Source organism: Pundamilia nyererei, unplaced genomic scaffold (assembly GCF_000239375.1).
Source record: "Pundamilia nyererei isolate P.nyererei 1_Seehausen unplaced genomic scaffold, PunNye1.0 scaffold00063, whole genome shotgun sequence".
NCBI lineage: Eukaryota > Metazoa > Chordata > Actinopteri > Cichliformes > Cichlidae > Pundamilia > Pundamilia nyererei.
The window spans coordinates 273,709-286,058 of record NW_005187464.1 but is presented as its reverse complement, the minus strand read 5'-3'; the positions used below and the strand labels follow the sequence as shown (position 1 = coordinate 286,058).

General features: G+C 42.1%; 1 protein-coding gene across 1 annotated transcript in view; it reads right to left on the bottom strand.

The window, feature by feature from the left end:
• Positions 1-2,645: 2,645 nt before the first annotated feature.
• zdhhc8a (zDHHC palmitoyltransferase 8a) overlaps positions 2,646-12,350 on the bottom strand; it is a 12,465-nt gene continuing 2,760 nt past the window's right edge. The window contains exons 2-10 of the mRNA XM_005735186.1: positions 8,315-8,436; positions 8,052-8,209; positions 7,216-7,388; positions 6,999-7,101; positions 5,609-5,700; positions 5,395-5,518; positions 5,181-5,295; positions 4,481-4,593; positions 2,646-4,387 (exon numbers count right to left, since the gene is read on the bottom strand). Of these exons, the coding sequence (XP_005735243.1) occupies positions 3,083-4,387; positions 4,481-4,593; positions 5,181-5,295; positions 5,395-5,518; positions 5,609-5,700; positions 6,999-7,101; positions 7,216-7,388; positions 8,052-8,209; positions 8,315-8,436 (2,305 nt within the window). The 3' untranslated portion in view covers positions 2,646-3,082. The remainder of the gene's footprint in view (positions 4,388-4,480; positions 4,594-5,180; positions 5,296-5,394; positions 5,519-5,608; positions 5,701-6,998; positions 7,102-7,215; positions 7,389-8,051; positions 8,210-8,314; positions 8,437-12,350) is intronic.

The following is a 12,350-nucleotide window of genomic DNA, read 5'->3' as shown; positions in this document are numbered from 1 at the left end:
CCCAAAGTGTTACAAGAAACTATCCTCCGTACCATTACGCCACCAGCAACCTGAAATTTGTGTTGTTGATACAAGGCAGGATGGATCCATGCTTTGATGTTGTTTACACCAGATTCTGGCCCTATGATCCAAATATCACAGCAGAAACCAAGTCTTAGCTGAACAATTGTCCAATTTTGGTGTACCGGCGCAAATTGTAGCCTCTGTTTCCTGTTCTTAGCTGACATCAGTGGGATCTGTGTGGTCTTTGCTTGCTGTAGCCTTCAAGATGCTTCAAGAGATGCTCTTCTGCATACTGTGATTGTAACACGTGGTTACCTGATTTACTGCTCCCTTCCTTACGGCTCAAAGCAGTCTGATCGTTTTCCTCTGCTATCAGCGAGACATTTTCACCCAGAGGACTGCTGCTCGCTGGATATTTTCTCTTTTTCAGATCATTCTCTGTAAACCCTAGAGGTGGTTGTGTGGTGAAAATCTGAAACACTCACACCAGCCCGTCTGACATCAACAACTATGCTATGTTCAAAGTCACTTAAACCATATTTCTTCCCCATTCTGATGCTCTGTTTGAACTTCAGCAGGTCGTCTTGATCATGTCTGCATCTTTAACTGCTTTGAGGTGCTGCCAAGGAAGCTCCTTTTTTCCTTCTGCTACACATCCAACCAGTCCTCACTGGGTTGTTTTACTTTACGTACTCTGAAGCTTCACCTTTTTAAACTTTAGCCAGCTCAGTGTTTACATATTAAAAGAGCGCTGCCTACTAGCTCTTACATTAGTAGCCAAGGAAACAGCAAGTATAAACCCGAATCAGAGCTTTAGAGAAGAAATGTGCCTGTTATCTTAAAAAAGTGATATTTAATAACCCGATCCTTTTACATTTAAGCTGAAAAGGCTTTTAAAGAGGAATTGGAAATGCCTCGTCACGATTGACCTGATTGAGTCTTTTATGGCTTTTTACGACTGTAGTGTTGGGCTTTGCAACGTTTCACTGCTGCACATTTGTTGCTACTGCAAATAAATAAAAGCGCACTTCTAAAAAAGTGGCATGGAGCACTGGTTCGCAGCTCCTTGACAAGAATATGTCAGTGACTCGTATAATTTGCAGCTTATTCATATTCCTCCTGGATTCTCGCATTGCTTTTAAGGTCCCGACATTGTCTGTCATCCTCCCCCCTCTGAGTTTCTCACTGTCATCTTCACAGTCTTCACAGAAAAGGCTGTGTAATGCAATCTGTAAATGTGTTAGACATTTTTGCCAATAACAAGCACTCTGATGACTGCCTAACAATGTTGTTTACATTTTAATTGTTGCACTCTGGCACCGTAATGGAGAGGCTTCCTTTTTGTGTGTGTATGTGTCATGTTTCACGTCTTTTGTTGTCAGGTCTTTAACTAAGCTGCGAAGCGTGAGCTTTTTTGAATTTACCACACTGGTGAGAGATCTGTCAGCAGTGCTGGAAGTTCCTGCCAGCACTTTAAATCATTCAGGCCTTTCAAGACTTTCTGTCATCTTTGCACTTCTGTCCGCCCTGAGGTCAAACGCAACAATAACTCACCTGCAAACTTGGCCTCAGAGCGTTGAATCTTGTCATTTATTGCCTAAACAAAGACAGTCTATCCGGGCTCGACGTAGTAAAAGTTCCTGTTATCAGAAATATTTCTGCCAGAAACACTGAATTAGTCATAAGTTTGCTCTCGCGCTGAAGGTCGACCAGAAGAACGGACCCGTTTAAGCTGTCGGAAGCAGAAAAAAATAGAAAAATCTGTCACTTGATTCTTCATCTGATGCTTGTGAAGCATTAACACCACCTCTTGTAGATGAATGAAGTCTTGGTGACATTTCTTTTTTCTTTCTAATTAACTTAATGTGACCCACTCGTACTATGTAATAAAACTGCATTTGAGCTAGAGCCTCCTATGGTCTTTTCCATTACTCGTAGCCCCTGACATAGACATCATCATGCTGTTTTCTGGCATTTTACCCAAAACTGCATCATCTGCTGGATCATGCTGCTCTAGCTGAACATTATGCCTCCTTCTGAAATTGTTCACTAGAGGGTGCCGTGCACAAATTTGGTGCAGAGAGTGGCAGTATGGCGCCACTACCCTAATATACCTATCGCACTCCTTACGGACTCATGATATAAATATTTTTATCCACTTGTATTATCATCATTGCTAAACAAATATGTGTTCTAGCAATTTCTATTAAAGCCTGAGGTTTTTTATTATTATTATCTTTATTTATTTTGCCTTTTTCAGTTTTATTACACACTCTGCAGGCTTTCATTTATAGCAGGTGTGGTTAAACTTTACATAGAAGGGAAGTAAAGCACTTTATTCTCACGTCCTGCTGGAAATACTGTTATTTTGCTTGTGACGTGATGTGTCGCAGTCATATCAGAGTTTCGATTGGCCCAAACATGGCTGGCAGTAGAGACACAACTGCTCATTTTATAGGTTCCTATGAGTATATCCACAGTTTGTTTGTTTTTTTTGGTATTATAGAAGAATTTTATAATTTATAGCGAAATATTATTGTGAGACCCTTTATACTGAATGAACTGCTGGAACCCTGGATGGTGTTTTAGTGGCAATTCACATCACAAATAAATAACATAAGTGGAAATTACAAAATAGGTTTATTCATATAAACAGCTACAAAATTCTACTAAACAGGGAGTTTTCTTTTTTTGTTGTTCAGGAGGAGGCAAAGTGTATTGTTACACTGTTTCACAAAAGTATTATCAAATGACATACAAACAAATAAGTTAATCTGTATTCTTCACAAAGCTCTTCTGAGTTTATAGAGCTCCCTCTGTCTGTAAGAGGAGGCACAGCTATCCTGAGATTCACAGGGTTGTTTTTTTTTTTATTTGTTCAAACTTACATGACCTTCCAAGAATATAGTTTCTATGTGTATCCATCATTGTGTATTTATTTGTCCCACACCCTCCTACAAAGGGAAGTCCCAAATGGCTTCTTATTTACACGCTGCGGAGCTGTGAAGACTGAGACTAACGCTGCATAGATGAGTCATTCACACCACCAGAAACATGACTCTTTTCTTCTTTTCTTTTTTCATTTCAGGGCTCCCAAAGTGACAGAGTCTTTCCCCTCGCCGGAGTATGGGAGAGAGGAACGTTTCGTGTTGGCATAGGAGGCGTACAGGGGGGCAGAGGAGGTTGAGGAAGAGGAAAAGCGGGGCAGGGTGGACGTAGAGGAAGGGAAGCCTGGGGCCGGCCTCTCGGGAGGGTAACAGGCCGGAGAGGAAGACCTGCCCCTGCTTTGTAGGCTGCTGCTGCTATTCTGCAGAGGAGAGCTGGAGGTTTTTGGACCATGTGTGAGAGAAGATGTTGACGAGCTGGAGAGAGGTGAGGTCCTGATGTTGTAACCTAGGACGCCCGTACTCATGAGAAACTCCCTGGAGCCGTAGGCTGGCGGAGTTGGTCCCCGGGAGCCCAGAGGTCGAATGTTGTCCGGTGGTAAACTTCTCCTGCTTGGGATGTCATAGATCCCCATATCAGGGCTGAAGAGCGCCTGGGTCCTCACCTGGCGACGGAGCATCCTCTCCCGCTCCTCCAGCTCCCGTCTCTCATGAATAGAAGCCATGATGGCTTTTGAAAAGTTATCATAGCGCGCAGCAGCAGACAGCGGAGGTGTCATGTCTGGAGGAATGAGATCCCGAAGACTACCTCGAGGACTCTGAGAAGCAGCATCTCGCATCGCCAAACCCAAAGGTGGGACATCTCGCGACATTACGCTTTGGGATGCAAGGTCTCTTGGCAACAGCCCTTGGAAAGCAGGAGAAGGGACTCTTTGAATAAAACCTTGGAAAGAAGGCGAGGCATCCCTGGAGGTTAGACCCTGCAAAGAAGGTGAGGGATCTCGAGGCTGAGGAGACTGTCTGCTGATGCCCATAAACACGGGACTGTATGTGCGAGGATGCGACCGCTGCAGGTTTCCGTCTGTGCCCAGGGTCATAAAGTGATGGGGGTAGCTGACTGGAGGGGCCCCTCTCTGAGCCATGGCCTGAGGGTCTGTAGGAATGACATTATCATAGGAGATGCTGCTGCTGCTGGTGTTGTGGTTGGCCAGCAGGCTGGAAGAGGACAGGATGCCAGGCCGGGGACTGGATTCCAAATTGTCAGCATGCATGGCTGGCAGCTGGGATTTGCTGCCACTGCGACTGGTGTGTTTCAGGGTGAGAGAACGGGAGTTCAGCGGCAGAGAGTTGAGCTGCAGCGAGCTGGAGACAGCGCTGGTCTGGAGGGAAGGCTGGGCAGGCAGGCTGGCCTGTTGGCTGCATCTCACAGGGCTTCCTTTAGACTCAGAGTGGAGGTCAGGACCTTTGTTGCTCCCTTGCTGATCTGACGTCTTCAGCAACTTAAGCACAACAATACAAAACAGACAGCAGAGTCTTTCAGACACAAATCAAAACCAAAACTTATATACTGAGGAATAAACTCTGAAAGTCACCTGTTCTGGAGGAACAGGCGATGATCCTCTGGATATAGCCTCAAGGACAGGTCGTAGCTGTGGCACGGTGGGAATAGATGCAGGAAGGACGGTTTTATTATGATGCCCCGGATCTAAAAAAGAAGTCAGCTTCAGATTAATGGCATGCAACAGCAAACGTATGGAATAAAACCGCCAATGCATCTGAGCAAAGATGGCTTAAAGGAGTTCTTGGTTTTTCATCATCAACAAATCCCATGGAAAAAAATAAAAAACAAACCAACAGTGCATTAGTTTGTCTCTAAATACTTTCCATAATCTCTCTAAAGCACACACGCCAAAAGCCCTCTGATAGATAATATAGATGTAAACCTATGAAAAGTGGGTCACAAGTTTCCATTTTACCGATTTCAAAAACCAAAAGTACTTCCAATAACAGAAGATGTATCTTTTTTAAAAAGACTTGATAAAAAAAAAAACTTTTAAGATGTAATTATTGCACATTTGGTGCAGTAATCATTGCAGTTTGCACAGGAAGAAGAGTATGAGCCCACAATCCAACAGTATGGTACATGTTTATTTATCAAATTATAATTAAGTCCTCAAAGTGTCCCTCTTTTCTCTTACTTAATTAAAAAAAATGTTACAAAAAATGTGGCCGCTTCACTTTACAGATGCATGCTTATCACAGGATATAAGCATATGTGTCATTTTAAATTACCATCCATGGCAGCTACTTGGCTCTTCAACAGACCGTGGTCTGGTTTCGGAGGCAGCGGCGGTGGAGTTTTCGGTTGTTTGATGTCTGACAGCTTGACAGCTCCGGTTGAGGTTTGCTGGCAGAAGAAAAAAAAAGCCAGAGACATGAGAGATATAGCTCATACATCATATATCACTTGATAAGTGTGTGAAAATATTAAGCTCTTCGTGCTTACCTTATTCTGGAGACTCTGTATCCCGTTGCCTCTGACTTTCACTGGCATCTGCCTTTCAATTTCTGGCCTCAAAAACGGAGGCTGAATGTGGATGACTGCTTTCCTACAGGGCCTTGCTGTGTACCTTGTGTCCCAGGACAAAGACAGACAGCAAAACAAAGTTAGTTTAAAGGTTTAAATTAAGCAGAAGATGTAGGAGGAGAACGTTTCTTACTTTGGAGAAATGGGACTGCAAACTAGATGCTCCAAGTTGTTACAGCAGCCACGTGTAAAAGGGTTTACTCCTCCCTGAAACTTTCCAGTTACCTGTGAAAATATGAGGAAGTATATTAGAGTTTTTACATGTATACATACAGTACTGTGCAAAAGTCATACATTTTGTTATGAAAATGGGAAATAGGTGCAGTGATTTATTGAAATGTGCAAACCTACATGGAAGCACAGTCTTCAGTAATAGTTCCCCAGGACTCTGAAGGACATCAAAGCTGATTCTGTCTTTTGTTCTGCTCTCTGTCAACATGATCCCACACTGCTTCAGTAATGTTGAGGTCCACTGAAGAGGCCGATCCATAACTGATAGCGTTCAGTTGTGTGCTTTTATATCAAGCTATGCTTTTATAGTAATAGCAGTGTGTTTTTGTCATGCTGAACAGTAAAGATTATTCCCAACACCAGCAACTGAAATACAGCCCAAACCATGACAGAGCCTCCACCGTGTTTTGCAGACAGCTGTAGACACTCAGTCTTGTTCCTCTCTCCTGACCTCCACACATATTGACAATTTAAACAACTTCTCATGTGGATTCATCACTCCATCAGCCACTGATTTCTAGTCTAGTTCTTGTGTAATTTGGCATACCTCAGCCTTTTCACCTTGTTTCTCTTCCTTAAGAATGGCTTCTTGAAAGCCAGCCTTGCACTGAGACCATTTCTGATGAGGCTTCAGTGAACAGCAAATGGATCAGCTGAAGGGTCAGATGCATCTCTCAGGTCCTGAGTCAGTGCTTTGCTATATTTTCACCTATTTCATACGGACCTGACTTTATGATACTTAATACTCCATCTGCTGTAAGTAGTTTTTAGACTTGCCTCTTCTGTACTTCTATACTATTTTATGCTTGTCAAACTGTGTTATCTTTGGCATTTTTCATAGATTCGGCTAAAGAAATGGGAACAAATGATGTGCATTTGCCACAAGCTGCTAGTAACAAAGCACAGATACAGTTTAAAACTGATTCTTTGCCAAGTTGTCTGTCTCATGTAGATAGTTAGGTGCTTTTTTACACTTGGACAATTTATAGGTCATTGTTTAGTGGCTTAACAATATTTTTTAAAAGAAACATTCCTCTGGAAATAGTCAGTTAAAAGCCCTGGACTGAAAATAATTGAAGACAATCAGCCCTTGTCCAAAGGAAAAGTTTGAAAGACCCTCAGAAAACATGGAGAACTATTGCTCAAGACAACTTTAAAAATTAAAATTCTGGCTCCTTGGAAGTAAATGACTTTTGCACAGAATTGTACAATACAACATCATTAAGTCCTTCAGTTTCATTCATATGCTTCTATGTTCCCAACAGTAATGTACATGTATGGAAAAAACTGACTTGTTCATTGGTGGTTCGTCCTCTGGATACCAGATACAAGTGGAATCCAGTGAGACCGAGGACAGGGATCAGAAACAGCCCCGATATACTGATCACTACCAAACTGGGAAAAGCAATGATAAGGAAAACTACTTCTAGTTAGACTCAGTTAGACAAAATAGTCAAAATATGCAAGCAAAGATAGCTGCACACATATATTGAGTGTGCATAAGGATACGTGACAGTGCAGTGCAGCTTCCATAATTCATCCATGTGGTGCAGCACGTATATGAGGCCAAAAGTGAAGACACCAATCATGTGAAAAGTCAGTGACAAGAGAAACAGAAAGAAGTAGCGGTAGTTTCGCCTCCCGATGCAGTTGTTCACCCAGGGACAGTGATGATCAAAGTCCTGAAAGATTGAGAAAGGGGGAAAAATACTAAAAATCAGTTTTTCGCTGGTATGGTGTAGAACAGTTTGTATGTATGTAGCATGAAACAGTATCCCGTACTGCAGCATTTATGGCTTAAGCTAATTTGCGATGCTGATTCAAAACAGGGCCTTTAAAATGCAAAAAGCACACAAGTACACCGAAAATTCTATAAAACACGAGCTACACAACAGAAATATAAAGACACAAAGCTCACAGCACAATAAAAACACAGAAAATGAGAGAAAAAATAAAAAAGGCAGCTATAGAACAGTAATACCTGCTGTGCTTTGTAAACACATACTTTTCAGTAGATGCTGTCTGAGCCCGTTTTTCAAATTGTATTTCTACTGAGTCCACAAAGGATCTGAGGAAAGGATTAACCTGATTAATGAGATCTCTCCCTCTCTCTCTCCAACACCCTCTGGCCATCATTCACCCTGCAGAAATCCCCCTTATTGACTTTCCTCCCGACACACTGCTACACTCACTCAGAAGCAACAACTCATTTTCCCTCTTGATCTGTCCCTCCGTGCCTTCCACACCCTTATCACACAATTCCTCCATTTCAATTTCCCACCGCATTTGTTTTTGTGTTTTTTGGTTTTTTACCCTCTCAATCATCTAGTTTTTCTTCCGCTCACCTCCACACAGTGATCACAGATGCTGCAGTGGGAGCAGCGTGGAGGTCTGTAGAAATGGCAGGACGCGCACCACTTCATCCGCACCTGGACGCCCTTCACGTTCACGTTCTTGTACAGCGGAGCGCGGAACTCATCATCCTTGTCTTCATCCTCGCTGGCTGGGAAACAAGATGTGAAGTTGCTAAAATAAAACTCCCAAATAAACTAGTGATCGAGTCTGCTGTAAACGTAATAAACATGACCCCTTTGCTTTGATTACTAACCCACTGGGAGCACGCCGGCATCCATAAAGGTTGCCATGGTAAAGTTGGCCAGCACGAAAAGGAAAAGGACGGCACAGCATGGCGGCACCGCAGGGCAGATGGTCAGAGCCAGCCACGGGCACCTGAACACAAACACACACATGAGAATATTCATAAACACAATTTCCTGTAGTTGCACTTATGCAAATCCAAATTCCAGCTGTAATAACTGGATGGGTGTTTTTGAGCCCTGCAAGCATGCAACACTTAGAGGTTAATTTTAACGCAGCTATCAAAATTTTAAAAAAAGAAAACGATTGTAAGGGATCATCTTCATCCCATTTATTGTGATGAGAGCTGTGGATTCCAAAAGTAATTGTTTACAGTGACAGATAAGCATGTATTAGCGTGTGCTCAGCAGTGCCCACAACAGGAGATTAAACGATGGAGGTCTCTCCTTGCACAGAATCCTTCTGCACCTTGTGCCTCGTTACACAGCAGGGTTTGAACGATAGATAACTTTCATTACCGAATAATCTGTCGATGACTTTTGAATCGTTTACTCTTTAAAAAGTCAGAAAATAGAACAACAGCCACCGCGACATCCCTGATCCCAGCACAATGATGTGAAAGTTGGTGTCTATGTGATGAGGCAAAACAAAAAAAGCTGCAGATAATTACCTTACTAACTCATTAAATGTTCAGCCCTCTAACAACAGCCTGCACACTGCTACTAGACAGAGAACTACAATAAAGGGTGGCTCATATGGATATAACTATTAATATTATAACTATAATAAGCAATTAAATGGACAGAAAAAATGTCAAAAGAAGATTTGGCGGATTTAACGTTAAGTTGGATTTTGATCTGTTTAATTGCATAAAATGTTGCAAACTATGAGCGCTACTAACTAATTAAAACCGTTGTGAATGATTCTACTCTACTGCATGAGATTAGAGCGAGAGAGAGACTAATATCCACTGGATTATGTTAGCAGTGTTTGATTGAACATCAGTTGATTGGACTATCTACTCTATGAGTCTTTTGCTTATGGATTTATCAGTATGGGTTCAGATCAATAATAAAATACTATAATATGATGTATCTTTTAGGACTGAAAGGGAAAACGTGTCAAAACAGGTTACGTGATTTATTTATTTATTTCGAACATGACTTCATGGATCATAGTTGATTAAAAACGAAGTCTGATTTAAAGTGAAAACGCCACAAAATTAAGAGTCCTCCAATCCCCAAACCCCCCTCTCAAACCTACCCACCAAACCCACACCCAGGCTGGTTTTAGGGCAGGGGTGGGGGAGGGGTCTCGCCCCGCAGGAGGAATGCCTGCTGATGCCATGCCAGCTGCAAACACAGTAATCCCTGGATTATGAACTCTGGATTACAGACAATTTCTGTCAGTCCAGTTCATTGTGGATTCCTCACATCAGATGCTTAACACACAGAATACGCAGTCAAGGCGACCATATATCACACAACATGATACTATATATTCTATAACATGGCATAAAGCCACTACATTTATTGTTGTGAGGGAACTTCTCACAAAACTTGCAATCTTTGTTCAGCGCTTTCAGAGCAAAACGCGTCTTTTGAGATATGAAAAAATGCCGCACAATGAAAAGATTTGAATCTTAAAATATAAAAATATGTGAGAAAAACATTAAGGAGCAGAATACGAGCCTCCAGCCCACATAGTTTTTTAGGGATTTGTGTCCAAGTTCTTCTCACATAGTGTGGTCATGTTTCACGTCCTTAAACTGTCATAGTTTATTGGTTACGTTAAGCAGAGTAACACTGCTCATTGTCATTTGCAGTTCTCTCTTAAATTACAAGCACAAACCACGTTTTAACTGAAGAGAAGCTAGATATGGACCAGACTGTAATGTGGATGCATCCACCAATTGATCTGAGACCATCTGGACCGCAGGGAGGGACAGTTCATTACGCCGCAGGCCCTACCTAATGAAACAGTCTGGGCAGGGGCGCTATTAAATCACGCAGAACAGTAAGCTGCTCTGCAATCTGCACACTGCGCTCATCCCTGCAGTGGGTCAGTGGCACGGCAGACACCACTCAGTCGGTCAAGCTGCAATTTCACTACTGCCAGTAGCCAGGGCTCCTTTTGTGAGCGCTGCAGTTACATAAATGACATCATAATCTGTCAGATTTCTAGAGACAATAGCCGTGCAGAAAATGCCGCTCGTGAATACATTCTCCACACGCAGTGTGAATGCATTTTTGCACCTTTAGCTTGGTGTTTTGAATTTCAGTGAAAAACTTAAAATAGCAATTTATCAATAAAATGTCAGATTAATGGGATCAGTACACTCAAAGGTTTTGGTAGTGCAGCATAAACTTGGTCTAGTATGACCGTGAGAGGCTGAAGGTGATCAGCCAACTTTGAAAAGTCTTTACTGTGTAAGTTATTTAAGCGTTAAGCATATTATAACTGTCTTCGTTTGACTATTGTGAAATAGTCAACTGCTGCTAATAAGCAGATCACATGCAAGATCTTGAGAAATTTAAAACCAGGATTTTTGGAGTTAGGGGCCCATTTAAGCAACTGTAGCTTTTTTAAATGTCAGTATTTGTCAATGCAAAAATGCTTGCATCCTAGCAGAGTGGAACACAGCACAAGGGGGATTTCTGCTGCTCTTTCTCATTTCTGCTCTTTGTTGGTGGTCTGGCAGTGTTCAACAATGCACCACACCTTAAACACTGACCCAAACAAGAGTTCACGGTCAGAGGAACAAAAGCAGGAAACCGGTTAACTGGTGAATTTTATCAGGCAAAGGAAGACAAAGGAGCCGCCACGGATATAAAGGTCGTCCTTTGACACTCCCAAAGCCCGACTGGAAACAGAAATGAATGTATGCATGCTGGTACTGCTAATGCTCATAGAGAGCTGCTGACGCTGATAATTGCATGAATATTAGCAGATGAAAGGAGATGTGGCTGCAGGGTAACTGCGATTTCTGGAGAGGAATTTTCATGTCACCTTGCTCTGGTTTAAAAGCTAAAAACACTTTAAAAACATGAACAATGATACTGTGAATGTGCACGTGAGCACACACAAAGGACATAACTTCAAGGGTGCAAGGCCGTCCTGGCTGGTATTCTCTAACTACTGTGTGTTTCCATGATTCACAGGAACCAAAACGATGATGTTATGGCAGATGACAACGATGTCCCTTTGATTCAGTGTTACAGGGGACGGGCTGAACAGAGTGCAGCACCTGTCCATCTCTGCTTTTCGAGGAAAAAATATATGATAAACAAGCTATTTAACCGGCAGTCCACAAAACTCAGTGTCTGCTGTTTATTCCTCAAACAAGATGTTTCTGCTTAAGGCAGTTGTGAGTGACCTTTAAGTCTGCTTTAGCTGCATGCAGTAAGTACGACCGCACAGCTAGAAGAGCATTTTAGACACTTACATTAAATTGCACAAATAATAACAAAATGTTATACTGTTGGTCGGTAAGACAGACATATTGTTTTGTTGTTTATCTAAAGATTGAATCCCACAGACTGTATCCCAGAGGTCCTGTGGTCAGAATATGTCGATCTCTGTTCTGCAGAAATGTGATAATTAATTAAAAGTGTATGTTATAAGGTCGCTTCAGCTGACTTGCACTCACTTTCAATCACTTGCAGTGTCCTAGTTTTGCTGGTTTGGCATTGCAGTCCCAATTAAGCAGTCTCTTTTCAATCTATCATGTCAGGAGTTCATCGACTTCTTTTTTCTCTCATAGGATATAGATGGTCTGCAGGGATGCTCAAGAGTTTCTGGCCTATGAGCTCTATGTCTCTATACGTCTCAGGCCTGAAGAGTTTTCCCCGTTTGCAACATCTCTGTATTCTAACATTTAAAAACTTCTGAATAAAGGAAATCATTCCACATTAAAACACTCCATAATAAGAATGCAATACAGAGACAATGATCAGCCCCAGCATCAAAAAACACTGAGCATTGCAGTTGATTTTACTTTGATATGCAGCACCCACTTAAACACTGTTGCACCCCACCCACCAATG